Here is a 21,614-nt window from a genome sequence, read left to right on the forward strand (position 1 = left end):
TTATCTGATTATTCAGTTATGCTGGTTAGTAATTCCATGCATGAGCCCTGGATACCCACAGATAAATGTAAAAACCTTCCTTAAAAGCCGAGACTGTAAATTCCAAAAAGGCAAAGTTTTTCCCAAAAAAAAAAAGCTAAAGAGGATAGAGAGAAACTCTGTTAACTGATGGTATATGAAGGGGATTATGATCAATGTAATGAAACAAGGTATATGAATGTTTGAATGTGAAACCGATGATATGCCCTGAAAACTTTTCACTCAATCCACAATAAAAACCTTAAAAAAAATAATAATAATAATTTTGCTTAGGGTCAAGTATTTGATATTAGCACAGTACCTTAAAACCTCTTGCATAGATCTCCCCACACTTAATGTTGTTGTTGTTGTTAAGAACCATCAAGTCGTTTCTAACCCAGTGTCCCCGTATGGGATTTCCAAGAAGTGGTTGGTAAGCTTGGAACTGCCAACCTTGCAGTTCAAAATGACTTTGCAGTCCAGTGCATTAACCCATAGCACCACACCAGGACTCTGCACTTCAAAATAGATCCTATAAATAATGGAAAATTACATCAATGAATTAAGTATGTTTCCTCTTACCCCAGGAATCTTCCTGATGCAGCTGAGCCTGATATTATTTCAACCATCAAAAAAACATTTAATTTTGGCCAGAGTGAAGCAGTTCATTTATTTCAAACACTGATGGAGTGCATGAAAAAAAAGGAGCTTGTAAGTAGATTTCAGCAGAATAAGCATTTTATTTCATTCAAACCCAAACCACACGTTCTGCAATTGAGTTGATTCTTACTCAGTAATTCTTTATAGGGTTCCATTTCCAAGACTAAGTCTTATGGGAGAGGGCAGCCTCAGCTTTCTCCCACAAAATGACTAGTAGGTTTAAACAGCCAACCTTCAGTTAGCAGCCTAACACTTAATCTACAGCACCATCAAGCTTCCTTCCTTTCATTTAGAGTACTTTCTAAATTGCTGAATTATTTTTGTTTTTAAGTTGAATTTAAATTTTTTAATTCTTTTTTTAAACCATGTAAAGGTATGTTCTATATTATTTTGTTCAAGTTGAGGGATATCCTAGAAGAAGGATTGTAGTTTTTATATGGTGTTGACAGTATATTTTTACTTTTGTTGTAGGTAATGTTTATAACAAGATCTCTACAGATTATATGTAATATCAAGAATAATTCAAGATTTGTTAGTGGAGTTTCTGATAAAATATTTTTTGGGAAAAATTTTAAACAGTCTTGAGTGAGGGTGTTCAGGCCTATGAAATACAGATTTAAACAGAGACTTAAGGGGGTCTTTGTTTTTAATTTTTTTATTGTGAATTGAGTAAAGGTTTTCAGATAAGATTATCAGTTTTGCATTCAGTTACTCATACACTTGGAGTCCTGGTGTGGCGTTGTGGGTTAATGTGCCAGTCTACAAAGCCGTTTGAACTGCAAGGTCGGCGTTTCAAGCTCACCAGCTGCTCCTTGGAAACCCTATATGGGGTCGCTATGGGTCGGAATTGACTCAGTGGCAATTCACAACAATAACAATGATAGACTTTGTTTCATCTCGATGATTGCAATCCCCTCCGTGTAACAACAGTTACTGCAAACACTTCCTCCCTCCTTAACTTTGTCCATAGATAATGTTACCCTTTTATAATTGTGAGTTTTATTCCAGATTTTCTCCCAACTGTATCTGAGACCTCCTTATGTGATCCCTTTTAGACCAGTTAATGCTGGTAACTGGGCACTGTCTAGTCCTTATGGTGTCAGGGTCATGCTGACTGATGTTCACCTGCTCCTTTTGTCTACTGTACTAGTTGATTCCAGGCATCTTCAATTCTCATCACTCTTCTTTCTCCAGCACATAGAGAGATCAGCAATCACTCTTTAGATGGTTGTTCATGAACTTTTAAGATCCCAGCCACATTACTCATCAAAGTAGCATGTAGAACATGGTCTTTGTGGACCATACTATGTAGGACTTGAAGTTTTTAGATAGAAAATTTCAAGCAGTTCTGCAAGAACATGAATAATACCATGATTTGATTTGCTGTATTCTTTCTCTGCCAGTTTTTGAACACTATGAAATGAAATGAGTTAGAAACTTGTATGGAAGTTATAATAGTCCTTTTTTTTTTTTTTTAAGCTTTTATTGTGAATTGAGTGATAGTTTACACGGGAGAACATCAGTTTTCCACTCATCCTATTGTCTTTTATGTCATTGCAATGATTGTAATTCCCTTCATGCATCATCATTTAACAGTATTTGCTTCTATTCCTTGTATATATATGTATTTGATATACACAAAAACACTCAGGGATATGTAATCATTTAAACAACCAAAGGGCATATTCTGCAAGCTAGCCTAATGGCTGCCAGCACACAGCCTTTGTCTTTCCATGAGTCTAGAGTCATCAGCTGCTCTTTCTCTCAGTTCCATCACCTCTGCCTCCATCTCCGGTGTTGCTGTTCTCTGGATAGGGTTCCACATTCTACTCATGCTCTTCTCCCTTGATGGTCCTCGCGTCCTCTGTTCCTGGAATGTAAGGTTAACTACTTCCCCCTTTATGTTACAAAACTTCTACCTTTACAGTTATAAAGAAGTTATAATAGTCTTTCACTCTGTGAAAGTTGTTACTAAGTAAAAATTGTTACTAAATAAAAATTTCCCTAATGATGTTGTCTTCAAATGATTTAAAGAACTTTTCAGTGAAAGAATTGAACAAAACAGACATTTCTCAATTAAGAACACATATATTACTGAAATGAATGTGTTCACACTGTAAAAAGAACAGTAGGATTTACTTAGATGAGTTCCACATAACCTCAGGCATAAGTTGTTGCTTATACTATAGAAGAAACATAACATAGGTCAAAAAATGGATATACTATAAAGCTGCATATTTTTTTGTCACATGCCATTTTGTAAATAATACCAGCTCTTTTCATTTCCTTTTGGGGATGAGAGGGAGAATATTTGAAATGCTATTTTGACCACACACACACAAATCTGCCATGTAGTTTAAATTTATGTTCTGTTTTTGATACCTTGGCTTAAAAAGTGTAATGACATAATATTATAAATTAATTTTGAAATAGATAACTGTTTTCCACATTGGATCAGATGAACAGCAAGATATAGATGTAGCAATCCTCACTGCACTGCTGAAAGGTAATATTTTCAATATTTTATTTGTAAGATCTCTATTTCATAGCCTGTTTGTATAAGAAAAGGCATTTTAATTTGACTAAATGCATAGAAAATAAATCTCAATAATTTTTCTTTTTGAAGGATATAATAATGATTTTCTTGTGGTAAGTTAGGCTTCTTAAATGTTTTAAACTTGTACATTTTTTTTTTTTTAAGTTAATAGCAAGATTTATGCCACTATGCCTATCTTGTTATCCCAAAATAAGAATGTAATCCATTTTTAACTGGCTGAAAGATTAGTGCTTAATGCTGGCAAGTTGTGTGTTGATAGAAATGAAACATAACAACTTGCTATTTTATTATGAAGGGAAAATGTGAAAAGAAAACTAGTCGTGTCTTCCAGGATTAATAGGTTGATGCACATAACAAGCACTGCACTCTCCCGCTCATTTTCCTCAAGACATACACCTGATAAAACACTACTGGAGAAAGTTTTTAAAAATCAGGTATATCTAGATATCTGAAAGCCAAGGTATGTGGTGAAGGCAGGAACCAAGTAAGCCAGTACTTGTAATTCACAAGGATTTCCCTAAATTTTAGACCAAATTATATTGTCCCTAGATCAAAAGGTATATTTTCTATTATTTTCCCGTTTTTATAGAAAAGAAAAATAAGGAACAGAAATACCTTGGAGGATTGCAAAAAATAACTATAAATTAGAACTTATATGAACAATATTTGCTGAAGACTACAAATAGGGAAAAGTAAATTAAAACAATAGAAACATTTTCTCCCTGCTGGTGTATGGAGATGCGGCTATTATTTGGTGGATGAATGCGGTATCAAACTCTTTTTGGAATATATTTTGACGATATATCAAAAGGCTTAAAATGCATTATTTTATCCAGCAGTTTTACTTCTCGAAAATCATTCTCTTTAAATAATCAGACATCTGCACAAAAATGCTATCAGCAAAAAATTTAAATATTTAAGTTTAATGAAATATTCATTCATTAAATAGAGGAATTATTGAACAGATTGTGATTCACATATAATCTAAGGTATGATGATAAGGTGCATACAGGAGGTTACTGAACACTTTGTATAGTACGATCCTGATTTTGAGTAAACAACGGAAAGTATATGTATGATTTTATATATACATAGAAAAGCACCTGAAAGTATTTTTTTTTTTCTGAATCTGAAGAGTTGGTAATATTTCTGTTATAGGAACAGACGATTTTTTATTTATTCTCATTTTACAAATTCTGGATAGTTTGCAATAAGCCTGTGTTATTTCCTGTATTGGAAAATAAAAGTCCTCAACCCTAGTTATTTTACCTTTTTGGGGCTGTCTACTTCTGAATGGTGGCTGACACCAGTTGTGCAAGTTAATTGAAGGGGAATGGGAATTCTTAAGTGTTCCCATTTTAATGGAGATAAATTAGTCAACTTTTCCATTATTTTCTTTATTTGATTAGGCACTAATGCATCAGCATTTGACCAGCTTATCCTTACGCTGGCATGGGATAGAGTTGACATTGCCAAAAATCATGTATTTGTTTATGGACAGCAGTGGCTGGTATGTATATAATCTATATATATATAATTAAATGAAGTTAATAACGAAGTATTTGTTACAACTGTGACATAACAACACTTCATCTGACTTTCAAAAGTGAAACATTATCTAAACATTTCTACAACTTTCATATCTTTGGAAGATTTAATAAGTCGTATTTTCCTCTGTTAAACCTTGTTATTTCAAAGGTATATATTTGTTAGCTCTAGGGAATATGACCCCATATCACAATGCATTTACTGCTGCCCTGTATTGTGCCATCCCATGATTGCTTGTGAATCAGGCAGTGCTGATCCTTAAGGTTGATTTTTGGAAATAGATTGTCAGGCCTTGTTAATCTATAAGCGCTGCTGAAATCAGTTCAGCATTTTAGCAGTCAACATGTAAGCCTCCATTTACATGAGTGCATGAAATGCATTAGCCAGGAGTTGAACCTAAGTCTCTCTTGCATGGCAGGCTAGAGTTCTACTACTGAACTGCTGCTGTCCTCCTTAAGTATATGTCGTTATTGGTGGTTAGGTGTCGTGGAGTTGGTTCTGACTCATAGTGACTGTGCATAGGGTTTTTTGTTTTGTTTTGTTTTTAATATTTTATGGTGAATTATGTGATAATTTACACAGGAGAACATTAACTTTACATTCATCCTATCTTATATCATTTCATTGCCATGGTTACAATCCCCTCCATGCATCATCAACCAACCAAAAGGTATACCCTTCAAGCCTGCTCCCCAGTCATGAACACACAGCCTCTCTCCCTCTTTGGGTCTCAAGTCCCCAGCCGCTCCATCTCTCCATATCATTGCCTTTGTCTCCATCTCTGGCATCACTGCTTCTCTGGGTAGGGTTCCGCTGTCCGCTCCTAGACTGCAAAGTCAATCACTCCCCTCCTTTTGCTACAAAACATCTACCTTTATATTTCCAACCCTCACAATCAGTCCTGATAACAATTATTCACTATTGTATCACAAGAGACCTATCTGCATCTCCTCTCATCAGCCCTGCCCAGACAAATTGGATACTACTCAGTAAAGATTCTATCTTCCTCCACACCCTATGGATCTAGGCTCCCTTTTTTTTTTTAAATATTTCATTGTGAATTATGTGAAAGTTTACATGGGAGAACATTAGTTTCACATTCATGCTATCATATATCGTTTCATTGCTGTGGTTACAATCACCTCCATTCATCATCAACCAACCAAAGGGTATATACTAAAAGCCCACACACACACACACACACACACCCAGTCGTCAGGTGCTCCATCAAGCCCACACACACACACACACACACCCAGTCGTCAGGTGCTCCATCAAGCCTACACACACACACACACACACACACACACACACATACACACACACACCCCTCCATCTCTCCACATCATCATCTCTGCTTCCATCTCAGCCATCACTGCTTCTCTGGGTAGGATCCCGCTCTCCGCTCAGGCATCACTGCTTCTCTGGGTAGGATCCCGCTCTCCGCTCTTCTCCCTTGATGGTCCCAGGGACCTCTGCTCCTAGATTGAAAAGTTAAACACTCCCCTCGCTACAAAATGTCTACCTTTACATTTCCAACCCTCACAATCAGTCCTGATAACAATTATTCACTGTTGTATCATAAGAGACCCATCCACGTTTCATTTCATCAGCCCCACCTAGACAGAGTATATACTAATCAGTGGAGATTCTACCTTCTTTCACACCCTCTGAATCTAGGTTCCCTCTTGAAAGCTTGTAACCCAGTTACTTCTTGCCATTGTAGCCCCCCTACCCCATATTGGGTAGCCAGTGTCCAAGTTGCCCATCCCTGTCTACTCTGTGTATGCGGGGGGGAATGCATCCTCGCTGTAAGGATTTGTTCCCTCTTTTGAGCTACTGCATTCATCGGTGTACATCAAGTTCACCACATTGAATCAGATTACTCATTTTTCCCTCTTCTTTATTTTTTGTAGTTGAGATCTGATCATTCAGTCATTGAAGCCAGGTGGGCATTATCTGCAAGTGTGGGTATTATGCATATGCCCTCTCTGGGTATTATGCATATGCCCTCTCTTCTTATCAGCTGCATGCTTCACTGTCCACTCTAGTCCTCTCGGCCCAAGAGTCCCCAGGTCTTGCCACACTGATCATGTAGGTCTCTTCTTTTTTCTTATGTATATGGTAGATTACATTGATCATTTTTCTAACGTTGAACCATCCTTGCATCTCTGATATGAATCCCAGTTGATCATGATGTATCATCTTATGATGTGCTGCTGGATTCTGTTGGCTAGGATTTTGTTTGAGAATTTTTGCGTTTATATTCATGAGGGATATTTGTCTATAATTTTCTTTCTTAGTGACATCTTTCCCTGCTTTTGGTATGAGGGTTAGTGCATAAGGTTTTTGAGGCTGTACATTTTTACAGTAGCAGAAAGCCTTATTTTTCTACCATGGAATGGCTGATAGTTTTGAACTGCTGACCTTCAGGTTAGCAGCCGACTTGTAATCACTATGCTATCAGGGCTCCACATGTTCTTATTGGCCATTAAATTTATTCTGATTCATGGGAACTATTTTTACATAGAGTGGATCTGCTCCATAGCTTGTCAAGGCTGTGATCTTTCAGAAGCCGATCACCAAGCCTATCTTCACAGGCACTTCTGAGTAGTTTTAAACTGCCAACTTTTTTGCTAGTATCTTTAAAATCCTAGAACTGAAAGAAGCCTTGGATATCGTGCTCTCTATTTAAGAGAACTCATTTTGGCATTCTCTTGAGAGATATAGACCTGCTTTTTCTGCAATTCTGCCATCTTACTAAATGACAGTCTTGGTTTCGTGCTGTAGGATAAACACTGGACCGAAAAGTCAGTTTAAACTGCAAAGTTGGCAGTTCAGCTGTACCAGCTACTTCTTGAAAACAAGGTTGCTATGAGTCTGAACCAGTTCAGTGGCACTAAAAGTAAATGACAACAACCTCTTTCCATTTTCTTAGATAAGAAACCTTTCAATCATCCTTTAATTCTCTCACACAACATATTCCACTGCAAATAACATTTGTAAATCTTATCAAGTCTGCTCTCAGAATGCCTATATTTACAGTCCTCGTCCAGTCTACCGTCTTATTTTATTTCAGTACCCTCCTTTTTGCCTTTGTTCTTCCTTTCCTTTTACTGAAAGAAACTGAATCACATCACATTTCCTCAGAGCACAATCCAGAACCTTTGTAATGATCTTTGTTGTTGTTAAGTGCCATTGAGTTGGTTCCAACTCATAGTGACCCTGTACAGGGTTTTCAAGGAGCAGCTGTTGAGCTTGAACCGCTGACCTTGCATTCCAGCGCATTAACCCTCAGTGCCACACCAGGAGTCCTATAATGAGTGCCCTGTAAGACTATGTATTATATGTCCCATTATTATAGCCACTTTGATCTTTGATTATATGACTTCTGTCTCCTTTGCACTGTGATCTAGCTATGTTGGCCTTTTTGCTGTTCTTTGACTGTATTAAGCATGCTACTGAAGTCTTTGTACCTGCTCTCATGTCAGGAACATTCTTTCCTTAGATATCCACAGGACTCCATCTCTTTCTGATATGTGTGTGAATGCCCTCTCCTCATTCTTGTCCACCTGATTTTTAATCATAGGCCCTTGTGCCAGCATTTCCTGTGTTCTTTGCCGCCACTTTTCTTTCTGGCATTTATCACTATCTGATAAATTATCTTTTTCAGCTACTTTTTAATTATTAAAGAGTGAACTGTGAGGTAAGGAATTATCAGGGATTTTGGCTTATGTGTTCACAGCCTGGCATATAGTAAGCATTCAGTTTTTTTTGTTTTTGACATATATGAATGAATAGAAAGCTGGTTAAATTATAAGTTCATCTATTATCTTAGAAAACTCTCCAGTCTTTACAGAATATTGAGCTAGATCTTCTATTTACATAATTTAAACAAGTTTTGTAAAACTATTGTTTGGTATGAAATCATCTTAGTTATCCTAGTGCTGCTAGAACAGAAATAAAAATGTAAGGCTCTAAGAAATAGAAACGTATTTTCTCACAGCTTAGACAGCTTTTGTTGTTAAGTACCATAGAATCCGTACCAACTCATAACTACTTTATACACAACAGAATGAAACACTGCCCAGTCCTCCGCCAACCTCACAATTGTTTCTATGTTTGAGCCCACTGCTGTTGCCACTGTGCTATTCCGTCTCCCTCATGGTCTTCCTGTTTTTCTCTGATCATCCATTTTACCAAACATGATAATGTCTCCACGGCTTGGTCTCTCCTGTAATATGTCCAAAATATGAGAGACAAAGTCTGGCCATCTTGGCTTTCAAGGAGCACTCTCCCTTCAACACAGATTGGTTTGATCATTAGGCAGTCCATGGTTTTTTTAATATTCTCCAACACCAAAACTCAAATACATCAATTCTTCTATGATCTTCCTTATTCAACTACACATGCATATGAAGTTATTGAAAATACCATAGCTTGGGTCAAGCGTACTTTACTCCTCAAGCTGACATCTTTGATCTTCAACACTTTAAAGAGGTCTTTTGCAGCAGATTTGCCTAATGCAATACGGCGTTTGATTTCTTGACTGCTGCTTCCATGAGTGTTGATGATTGATCCAAGAAGAATATCGGTCTTTGCTCCACATATTGGATGACCATTCACATCATCACAGTCAAGTCTACTTTGTGGAGGCAGCTCTTCCCGAGTCATATTTTCAGAGCCTTCCAACCTGAGAGAGTCTTTCCCCCATTGTATCTTGACAATTTTCTGGTGCTCTTCATCATGTTTCAGTTTTCACTTCAGAAGGTTTTAAGTGACTAAATATTTGGAAGTAGTCCATCTCTCCTTCTTAGACTAGAGGTCTGAATTCAGAGTGCCAGGTCCAAGGAAAGACTTTCTCACTTTTCACGCTAAAGGATGAACTTGTCTCTTCTTTGCTTCTGCTCCTGGCTTGTATTCATAGGGCGTGGCGTCATATGTATTCGTCTCTGCTTCCTAGCTTGTTTCTTCAATCCCTTGTATATCTCAGAAGAGATTTTAACTCAAAGTCCACCCTATGTGTATCCTGTCTCATTAAAATAACAAGACAATCATTTCCTGAATAAGATTATAACCAAAAACATAGAGGTTAGGGTTTGCAATACATATATTTCAATTCACAGTACTGTTACCTTAATTGTGGCAGTGTCTGTTTATGAATGTATATACATTCATGCATATGACATACCTGCATTAGTCATAGAACTTTTCTGAAAAATTAACATTTGATAACTAGAGAGATTAGAGTTAGCCTGAAGAGAGAAACTTTTATTGTATGCCATTTTGTATTGTTTGATTCCCCCCCCCACACACTCATAGGAATATATTTCAGATAATGGTAATGAAAAATAATTTATTTAGTCACCTTGTCTCTTATAGGGTTACATAGAAATGAATTGATATTAACCAACTGTGGTAAAACGCAAAAGCAGTAAGCAACCTACGTTTTTTTTTTCCCTTGAATAGTTTCATTGGATTTCTTATGGTGTCTTCATATGTTCATTTAGTATTGTGTGACTTGGATAAAGTCTTTTCTTCTGTGTATATTGTCATCTGTCTATGGATTTGATATCCATAATGTTATCTATTTGAATTTATGTTCTCTCCATACTGTCTGGAAGACTGGTTTCACTTTTCCCCCTTGATTGTTAGGAGTTCAATATGTATTAAGTGAGTGAAGAAATGGCTGTTTACAAATAGAATACATTTCATTTTACTAAATATTTTTCTTCAGATACTAAAATTTAATTAGTTTTTGCTGTTGCTCTAGGCAGGGGTTATAAGCCCTATTAGAACACTAATTTAAAAGAAAAAAAAATGTGTTATATCTCCTTTTACTAAAATATAATTTAATCAACACATAAATACTGTTTTTAAAACCATTATTAGTGCCCAAGTTATAAGATGGAAAAATGAAATTGGTTTATAATAAAGATCTTTGAATATGAAGATGCTCTAGCACGGCAGCATATAGAAGATGTAATGGGTAGCCAGATGCTGGCACTTCTGCACAGAATCAGTGTAAATGCTACAGTTATGAGCTTGCTGTTGGTAATGGAAATATCATGGGGATCAGAAAACCACTACTTATAAATACAGGACAATGAAAAGCAGACAAAGGACTGAGTAGACACAGGAAAGCTCTTAATGTTAGGGTTTGTTATAGTTAAGTGCTGTTGAGTTGTTTCTGGCTCATAGTGATTCTGCAATAAGTAATTATAAATCAGAATTATTTGTATGTGATAAGAAAAAGAAGGAAATAATCTTAACTAGTGTAGGAGTAACATGCCATGATAAATTATAGACTTTTAGTCTAGAGAAAATAAAAGGACTTTATTATTAACTATAATGTCAAAGTATTTTCTTAGTTATAATACAGAAACAAGGTAGTGAATAATATCACAGAGAACATACCTCCCATCTTGAAATCCTATCATGAATAAAGAATGAATTTGTTTTTATACTTAAAAAGATCTTGGAGATTATATCCTTTGTTAGGTGATGGGTAATAGAAAACTGACTGAAGAAAGAAATGATATATACTTCTGTAGAGCAGTTGTGTAGTTGTGTGATAAAGCTCTAAAGACAATCAGAATAAGATTAAAAATAACAGCCAAAAAAAATTAGATGTTTCATTTTATCACAAAGATTTTTTAGCATATTGTATGAAAAATAGAAAATACAGGGGAGCAACAACATGAAATATAGTACTAAAGCCGAGAAACCTTTACTAATACATTTCATGTGTCTCTACGAATTTAACAGTACTACATTTAGAATCTTGTTGAAAGTCTAGAAAAGAGTCTCTAAAATTTTGCAAGGAATAACTGTCTTTACTGTTGACTGATACAGATGTGTTGTTCTGAGAGATACGGTTTTCTCTAATGCTGAACAAGAGAAAACTAATTATAATCTTACCTGATTTGTGGTTAGTTTATTTTTTGTAAATTTCATTTTCTAACAAAACTGTTACAAAATATTTTGAATTTATATGTAAAACATAAGTAGATTGCTTAGTCATGAGCATCTCACAGGATTATAGAAAATTGTGTGATATGTTAGTTTTTTTTATACATCAGATTGTCCAGCATGTTGTATGATTTCTGATATTTCTGAACCACACCCATTTAAATGTTCGTTACAGACCTGAATACTGATGCAATCTGTTTCAAAAAGCTTTTGTAATCATTTACAAGCCATTGCCTTAAAGAATTTCCCCCCAAAATATATACAGTGACCGATTTTGCTTTTATGTAGCATATGTTTTCCAGTAGGAAAACGTGTTTATGGATTCCCTTCGAGGGGTGCTACCCTGGAAAGATCTTTTCATTTGTCCTTCTGTATGTTAAATTCTGTCCTTTACTCCTTTGCATCTTTCTAATTTTTGTTTAAAACTGTTTGAGAACAGATAAGTGTAAATCCTTAGGTCTTGGCATTTAAAAGTGTTTGTGTAATTAGAACTTTAAAACATATTTATTAATTTTGATAATTCTTTTAGGTTGGATCCTTGGAACAAGCTATGTTAGATGCTCTTGTAATGGATAGAGTTGCATTTGTAAAACTTCTAATAGAAAACGGCGTAAGCATGCATAAATTCCTTACCATCCCTAGACTGGAAGAACTGTACAACACTGTAAGTCTATGCTAAATTTCTTAGTTGGCAGAATTTTGATGTTTTGAGGGAAATGTCAGTTTACCTGAATATATAAATTCTGTAGATACAGCCTTTACATTACAATCAGTCTTAGTATGCATTGATTGTGTGGCAGTCTAAAATCCTTTTCACATTTCTGGAGCCTTCTTTCCATACCACCACAGCCACATCCATAAAACAGACATAGTTCTCTTTTGCTTCACGTAGACCCTCTAAACCTTTAACAACTGTGCCTTCATTTTTCTTCCCTGGCCCCTTTGTCTATTGGAGAAATTACACATTACCTTTTCTTCCTGTAGGGTAAGCAGTAGACTGCTAACCGCAAAGCTGGCAGTTCAAACCTACCAGCTACTCCATGGAAACCCTGTACGTGGTCGCTATGGGTCAGAATTGACGTGATGACAGTTAACTATAATAAATGTATAATCTTGGTTTTGACCTTTATTTTTTTTATTTTTTTTAAACAAAATAAATTTATTTGCAGATTTTGGGCAATCCTAGAAGTTCAATTATCAGGATAAATAAAATCCTAAGAGCTTAAAACTGACTCTTCAGATACCTACTTTTAAAACTTTTTAAAACCTTTTGCATTCTCCCCTATTAAGCAGTCAACAAAATTTTAAGTATCTCTGTATGGAGTCTTGGTGTGGCACTGTAGGATAAGCATTGGACTGCTAACTGCAAGGTCAGTGAGTCCAGTCCACCAGCCACTCCTTGGAAACCCATACATGGTCATTATGAGTCCGAGCCCACTTGAGGGCACTTAAAAACTTCAACAACTATGTTTATGGTTTTATAAATGTCTCTGTGTCTCATTTTTATCTTATGTATGCTGTTTCATTTTTCTTAAAGGACATCTAGAAACTTGTTACTTACTTTCTCATTTTGTTTCAAATTTTACTTTGCCACTCACTTTGGAAAGGGTAAACATACTACCTTCTCATGGGTTGTTTCTACTAACAATGTTAATTGTATTGAGCTGTGCTTTGCTGAGCTCTGTGACCAAATCCTTGCTTTCTGACTTTGACTTCTATTTGAGTTTTGTGTCCATTCATTCAGTCACTTTCTACCTACTTATTTTGTTTTCATTCCTAATGCCTTTGTACTAGTTAGTCATTCCCAATATAGTCTACTGCAATAATCTTTCTAATCTTCTTGTCTGTATATCTTTATAGTCACATATTTTATATGATCTTTCCACATTTTAATAACCTTTGATAGTGGGGCTCAGGACCATAGTCTTGAGGGACACCATGGTCAATTGTCATGACATAGTCAACAAAGACATCTGCGTCCTTTGTTGAGAAGCAACTGGAAACTTAAAAACACATGAGCAGCCATCTAAGGTGCAACTATTGGTCTTTCCTTGTGTGGAACAAGGAAGAGCAATACAAATTGAAGAGTCTTGGGAACAGTTAGTTCAGTGGGCTTATGGAGCACGTGGATATCAGTTTGTAGCCCTTGAGACCAGAACTAGATAGTGCTCAGCTACTGCTACCAACTGCTTTGAAAAGGATCACATTAGAATGTCCTAGATAGAATTGGAGGAAATATGTAACAAATCTCAAAATTGTACAAAAAAAAAAAAAGACCAGGTTTACTGATCAGAAAGAAACTGAGGAACCCCACTCCTAGGAAACCCTGAACAGGGTCATTATGAGTCAGAACTGACTCTATGGCACATATACACACCCCCATAAAGCCCAGTATTCTAGTGAAGTACAGTTATATCATCCCCTGTTGCTTCTAACAAAGGATGCAGAATATTGTCTTTGTTGACTATGTCGTGACAATTGGCTATGGTCCTTGGTAACCCTGCAGGTCTAGAATTGAACTTGCCTTTGTAACTCAATTTGCAATCAAGAAGTAGATAGGTATATGATGACAATGATTATGTGCCATGAAGTCAGTTCTGACTCATAGTAACCCTGTATAGGGTTTCCGAGGCTGTAAATCTTTACAGGAGCAGAAAGCCTTACCTTTATCCCATGGAATGGCTGGTAGTTCCAAGTTGCTGACCTTGAGGTTAGCAGCCCGACCCATAACCACTACGCTACCAGAGCTCCTTAGATAAAGGGGACAACACTACAAGAGAGGTATGCACACATATAGGGGTCAGCCATTAGCGTGTTTGCCTATGGACAGAATTCTGTAGGATTGGGAAAGGAGAAGGAATGGAAACAAGAAGTACAGGGAGGCAGTTGGATAAGTGATGTTACATGGAGGATTTTCACTCTTTGAACTAAAGGAAGTATATGATTATGTTGGATATAAAATTGATGGTATACTCTTAAACCTTCATTCCATTCATAATTATAAAAACAAACTCATCCTGAGTTTTCACCCTGAAGTTTTAAGCCACATTTAGTTCCAGTTACCTTTGTTTCTATTTTCACTTGCACTTTTAATTCCCTCCTATCAGCCTCAGAAACCCTGTTCAGGGTTGCTATGGGTCAGAACTGACTCAGTGGCACGTAGCAACACCTATAACAATATATACAGTGTTTACAACTTTAATAACGTTACTGCTGTTTCCTAAAAAACATAAACTACCTTTAAGCATTTTCCTGTTTCCACAGTGCTTGTATTTGTTTTTTCCCCCCAACTATTTCGTACTTTTTTACAATTTTATTCAAGATTTAGAACTTATTTTGAATGCTGTGCTGCTAGTGTTGTGCTGCAGGTTAATGTGCTGGCCTACAAAGTCTGTTTGAACTGCCAGGTCAGCGGTTCAAGCTCACCAGCCACTCCTAGAAAACCTTGAACAGGGTCACTATGGTCAGAACTGACTCTACAGCACACACACAAACGCTTCCATAAAGCTCAGTATTCTAGTTGTTGTTGTTGTTGTTGTTAAGTACTGTGGAGTCGGTTCCGACTCATAGTGACCCTGCACAGGATTTCCAAGGCTGTAAATCTTCAATGTAAAGAAAACAAAAATCCTCACCACTGGACCAATAAACAACATTCTTATCAAAGGAGAAAAGATTGAAGTTGTCAAGGACTTCATTCTACCTGGATCAACTATCAACACTCAAGGAAGCAGCAGTCAAGAAATCAAATGACATATTGCATTAGGCAAATCTGCTGCACAAGACCTTTTTAAAGTGTTGAAGAGCAAAGATGTCAATTTGTGGGCTAAGGTGCGCCTGGCCCAAGCCATGGTATTTTCAATAACCTCAGACGCATGCAAAAGCTGGACAGTGAATAAGGAAAACCGTAGAAGAATTGATACTTTTGAGTTACGGTGTTGAAAGAGTATTTTGAAAGTTGTCACAGGCTGCCAAAAGAACCAATAGATCTGTTTTGGAAGAAGGGCAGTCAGAGTGCTCCTTAGAGGCCAAGATGGCCAAACTTCGTGTCTCATACTTTGGACATGTTGTCAGGAGGGACCAGTTGCTGGAGAAGGATATCATGTTTGTTAAGGTCAGAGAAAAAGAGGAAGATCCCCAACAAGATGGATTGGCCAAGTGGCAGCATCAATGGAGTCAAGCGTGGCAACAGTAGTGAGGTTGGCCCAGGATCAGGCTGTGTTTCATTCTGCTGTGCATAAGGACGCTATGAGTCAGTACTGACTTGATGGCACCTAACCACAACAAATCTTTATGGGAGCAGAACACCTCATCTTTCTCCTATGGAACCGCTAGTAGTTTCGAACTGCTGACCTTGAGGTTGGCAGCCCGACTCATAACCCCTACCCTACCAGAGCTCCTTAGTAAGAAGTTAAGTACAGTTATATCCCGTGTGAGTTGTAAATTTATTTGAGGCAGGGATTATATCTTTTTTTCCTTACCCTCTTTTTTTCTCCCTTTAATGTTGTTCTGAAGTGCCCTCAAGTCGGTTCCATACCGTGTTATTGTTAAGTGCCATTGAGTCAGTTCCAACTCATAATAGCCCTGTATAGGGTTTCTGAGGAGTGATTGGTGTGTGTGAACCACCAACTTTGTGGTTCACCATCCAGAACTTATCCTACAGTGCCACATCAGGAGCCCTTAATAATTTTAGCACTGATAAATTAACTTCATTGACATCCTATCTCTAGCAAACAGAATGAACATTAATTTTTTAATCTTAATCTTTAAAATTAGAAATGTAAATCTATTGTAAAACAATAAAAATAATTATTACTAAGGCAAGTAATACTTTCAATTGTATAATTCAAAGTTACTAAGACGACATTTATTTACAGCATTTTCTTGATAAATTTTTTTTAAGTATTAAAGACTTACAGCATGATAAAGCAGAATTCTCAGACTTTTTGGTCTTAGGGCCCCTTTGCATAGCAATTATTAAGGACTCTGTAGAAATGTTGTTTATATGTTATTATTTACTGTATTACAAAGTAAAATTAAGAATGATTAAGTATTTACCAATTCATATAATCATAGTGAACCCTTTTAAAGGTAACGAATAAAATTTTAAATAAAACAAAAATAATTTCATGAGAAGAGTTGAATTGTTCCGCTTCAGAAAAGACAACTAGGTTCTCATATTTGATTCTGAATGTAATCTCTTGAGATATCAACACCAGTAAACCTTCAGAAAGCACCAATGAGAAAATGAGAATGAAAAACAAAAATAGCAGCTTAATGCTATGAAAATTTTCATCTTTTTGACCTCCTAGAAAGGAACTTGGGAGATTTCAGGGGTCCTTGGATCATACTTTGGGAACTGCTGTGCTAACATATTTATTTTATAGCAAGAGATTTTATTTTGGTAAAATATTTAATGCATTCAGATAAAAATAGAACTCATAAAAATTGTAATTGCAATCTGTGTGATCATATACATATAGAGAAAATACACTAAAATGATTCTTAATATTTAAAAGTACTGATTATTTCATAGTAACGTACAAGACACATTTGTTTTTGAAAGTAGGTCTGTAGAGAAGAGTTAACAGAGAAAACCCAGTTCCTGAGTGTTTAAGCTCATGTTTGTTTGTTTGTTTGTTTTAAAGTGGTAAAATATTTGTATGCCACACCAATTTTACTTAACTTTGATATTCTGTAGATTTTGGAAACCAAGAGCATCAAAATAGAGAAATTCCCTGAATTATTGATGTCAAGCTTATGGAGAACTTCTACTTGCCCCTTGTTGTTAAGTGACGTGAGTCGGTTTTGACTCATAGCCATCCATATAGTTTTTCCAAAGAGTGACTGGTGAACTTGAACTTGCAACCTTGTGGTTCAGACCAACCTTGCCCTTTAATGCTATATAAATTTACCCTCACTTTAAAATGATTGAACCAACCTCTAGTTACAATAAATTCTTCATCATAATCATCTTTACTTGCTGCACTGGCAACTTTTAAGTCCTTGAAAAGCCTTCAAGCCTTTTCTTACATTGTTGTTGTTGTTAAGTGTCGTCAAGTCAGTTCTGACCCGAGGAGCAGCTGATGAGCTTGAACCACCGACCTTGCAGTTCAGTTGGCTTGGCAGTCTGTCACATTACCCACAGCACCACATCAGGACTCCATTAAGGCTTGAATTAAGTGAGGCTAAATAAGAACACTGTTACCTGTTCCAGTTTACTTACACACATTTGACTTAAAAGACACACATGTTGTTTTTAAGTACCATGGAGTCGGTTCCGACTCATAGTGACCTTGCACAGGGTTTCTGAGACTGCAAATCTTTACAGGAGCAGAAAGCCTCATCTTTCTCTTATGGAACAGCTGGTAGTTTCGAACTGCCGACCTTGAGGTTAGCAGCCTGATTCATAACCACTACGCTACCAGAGCTCCTATGGCATAGGAACAGTTTAATAACCCAGGACTGTCTGTATAGTTTTTAAAATAAATAATGGTAAATTTACTCATTTAAATCTAAAAATGTATTACCACGTAGAATTGATCAAAATAGAGTAGATTAGTTTAAATTGATTATTGTAATAACTTATTAAAAAATGTGAAAACAAAAGTGGGAGAAAATGTCAATATGATACGGTACTTGATTTGTGCTGTACAGAATTAAGAGTAAATTTTAGATGAACCAAAGCAGTACCTAAAAGTTGAATATAATTTTGGCCCTTTTACTACTGTCCCAGTTGGGGAACTGTATTCTTGGATATTTTTCCAAAATACATCAAATTTGTATGACTATGTAAAAATAAAACTTGTGTTTTTTTGTATTACTGTTGTTATGTACTGTTAAGTAGGTTCGAATTCATAGCAACTCTGTATGGGGTTCCTGAGGAGCAACTGGTGGGTTTTGAACCACCAACCTTGTTGTTAGCAGTCCAATGCTTATTCTGTATTGCTACACCAGGACTAAAAAAAAAAGTCCACATTAATAAAGATCATAAAAGAAAGTAAGATAATAGGGAAAATATGGCATACATTGGTATGTAAATTTTGTAAGACTTGAAGTAGGAGTACAGATAATTTTAACAAGAATGAGAACATGCAGCTCCATTAAAGTCTTATCAGTAGCAAAAAGAAAAATTGTGTAAATAAACGTGGAAGAAAAATAATACTTAGCTCTCTTTCTCTCCCTAAAGAAACAAGGTCCAACTAATCCGATGCTATTTCATCTTGTTCGAGATGTTAAACAGGTAAGAGATTATTTTGGTTTTGAGAAATGATATTTTAAAAATAAACGTTTTGTTCAAATTAATACACTGAAATTTATGAGATAATGTGTTTTGAGATATTGCTTATCATGACAGTTTTTAGATCATTTTCATTCATTACCTTGATGTAAATATTCCCCATTTTGAAGGGGTGTAGAGTTTTTGTTAAAGGTATTGGAAATGAGTAGCAGAAATTATTGTATAACATGGTGAATCCATGTGTCACTGAATTATACACACAGAAGTGGTTTAAAAGAAGTTTTATTACATAATGGAATTTCACAATAAAAATTCAAGTAGATTAATGGTAATTGTCAGTGTTTTTTGTTTTTTTAATGAAATTGAAGTATGTTGTTGTTGTTGTTAAGTGCTGGTGAGTCGATTCTGACTCATAGTGACCCTGAATAGGGTTTCCAAGGAGCTGCTGGTGGGCTTGGATTGCCAGTTTTACAATTAGCAGTCTAGAGCCTATAGAGCCATACCAGGACTCCAAAATTGCAGTATATGAAATCCTTAATCATAAGGCACATTTTGAGGTTGCTTCATTAAAATTAAAGCAGAAATCTTATTTTTAAGATGGAAACATTGATAAATGTTGATTCAGTTTGATAATTTTAAAGGTGGATATTTAAAATATATACACATCTAGAAATTAGAAATTTTCTGTTTGAAACCAAAATATTTAGAGACAAACACTTTTTTTTATGAATTAATAAAGTGAATCAGGGAAATGGAGTTGGTATGGTATTGGTAGGTCTGAGTTTGTTCATAAATATAAGGCATCTTTTAGGAGAAATCAATCTGGAAGAGCAGAAGTTCAGTATCTGTTATATACCTTTTTCTGTATTTTAACTTTAGGGATAAAGCTCTTTTAAAGATTATTTTAACTAAATTAACAATGTTTAAATTTTGGAAGCAGCAGTCTCCACATTCACAAATAGCTTGTATTCTAAAAGTTAATTTGTGAGTAGATTTTTGCCCTGGGAAAATACAGTTTTAACAATGTTACAAATGGTATTTTAAGTCCTAAATTCAACTATAAAAACTTATATATCTTATAGCCAATATATATGTTTGGTTAAAAAAAAAAAACACAGGTACTTATTGGCTAGTCTGGAAACATAATTAACATGTATATTGTATTTTGACAGGATTGCAGTTTGGTATATGTTGTTGTTATGTTCCATGGAGTCAGTTCTGACTCATAGTGACCTTGTGCAGGATTTCCGAGGCTGTAAATCTTTACAGGAGCAGAAAGCCTTATCTTTCTCCTGTGGAACAGCTAGTAGTTTCAAACTGCTGACCCTGAGGTTAGCAGCCCGATTTGTAGCCACTATACTATCAGAGCTCCTTAGTTTGGTATATACCATAGTGAAAATAACAGTATGTGGCTGTAAAAGCCTCTGATGCCTCTATGTATGAATTGTTAGGGGACAGCAGAGAAATCATTTTGTTCATATTTTCCCACTCCTGAACTACACCTTTAAGACCTCAAAACTTCAGAACCCTTCTTCTTAGAAAAGAAACAAATTACTTCCCTCATCTGTAAAGATAGCTGCTGACAACTCTACATAAGTAAACATTTATCATTTTGAAAGGTAGGTTCATTCCTAGGGATGGCATGGAAATGAGAAATACTACTCTATTTAAAAAGTAATGTTTTGTTTCCAGGGAAATCTTCCTCCAGGATATAAGATCACTCTAATTGATATAGGACTTGTTATTGAATATCTTATGGGCGGAACCTACAGATGCACCTACACTCGGAAACGTTTTCGGTTAATATATAACAGTCTCGGTGGAAATAACCGGGTATGTGAAAAATTTTGACACTTTAAAGTTAAGAAGTAACTTACAATGATGAAAGTAACATTGACTTTAAAATACAGTATTTCCAACCAAGAGTAGTTGGAAATATTTTGTAGTTGAAATCCTAAAGCTATACATATTTTATGTGTCTGTGTGTGTGTCCACACACATTTATGATTGTCGAAATAAATTGATTCCTAATTTTACTGCATGTCAGTTTATTTAAATCTGTAAAAGTTAATAAGCTCTTATTTTCAGAGATCTGGCCGAAATACTTCCAGCAGCACTCCTCAGTTGCGAAAAAGTCATGAATCTTTTGGCAATAGGGCAGATAAAAAGGAGAAAATGAGACATAATCATTTCATTAAAACAGCTCAGCCCTACCGACCAAAGGTATATTTATTTAAGCAATATCCTTTCTAGAGTTTGGATTTTTTTCTTTCTAAACTACTTATTATAAAGCGAAAAATTACTTGTTTGTCTTTTGGTTCTGTAGTATATCCTTGAATCTCCATTTTCCCATATACTAAGCAATGCATTGTGATGTTGATACTACTAAATTTTTTGTATTTAGCCATGATAATAATAAAGTTTTAAAAATAAGAATAATTCTTATTCTGTTTGTTCTTGATTAAGAACATAAGACAAAAGTATTATCCAAACTTTTAATCATTAAGATTGTGTTTTATCAGTTATTAGTTGACATCTTTAGGCCTTTTCCCTAATCTTAGAAAACTTTGTTACACTGACATTCTTCATTCTTGTTGAAATGGTAGTTGTATGAACTGGATT

The 21,614-nt window shown here is 35.7% G+C and overlaps 1 protein-coding gene across 2 annotated transcripts in view; it reads left to right on the top strand.

Moving 5' to 3' along the window:
* The window catches only part of TRPM7 (transient receptor potential cation channel, subfamily M, member 7), a 150,426-nt gene that overhangs the window by 75,789 nt on the left and 53,023 nt on the right, over positions 1-21,614 (top strand). For both annotated transcript variants that reach the window (XM_006831653.1, XM_006831654.1), the window contains exons 9-15: positions 606-729; positions 3,112-3,184; positions 4,645-4,745; positions 12,285-12,419; positions 18,942-18,995; positions 20,685-20,825; positions 21,081-21,215. In XM_006831653.1, coding sequence (XP_006831716.1) covers positions 606-729; positions 3,112-3,184; positions 4,645-4,745; positions 12,285-12,419; positions 18,942-18,995; positions 20,685-20,825; positions 21,081-21,215 — 763 coding nt within the window. The remainder of the gene's footprint in view (positions 1-605; positions 730-3,111; positions 3,185-4,644; positions 4,746-12,284; positions 12,420-18,941; positions 18,996-20,684; positions 20,826-21,080; positions 21,216-21,614) is intronic.

This window comes from Chrysochloris asiatica, unplaced genomic scaffold, assembly GCF_000296735.1.
Source record: "Chrysochloris asiatica unplaced genomic scaffold, ChrAsi1.0 scaffold00004, whole genome shotgun sequence".
NCBI lineage: Eukaryota > Metazoa > Chordata > Mammalia > Afrosoricida > Chrysochloridae > Chrysochloris > Chrysochloris asiatica.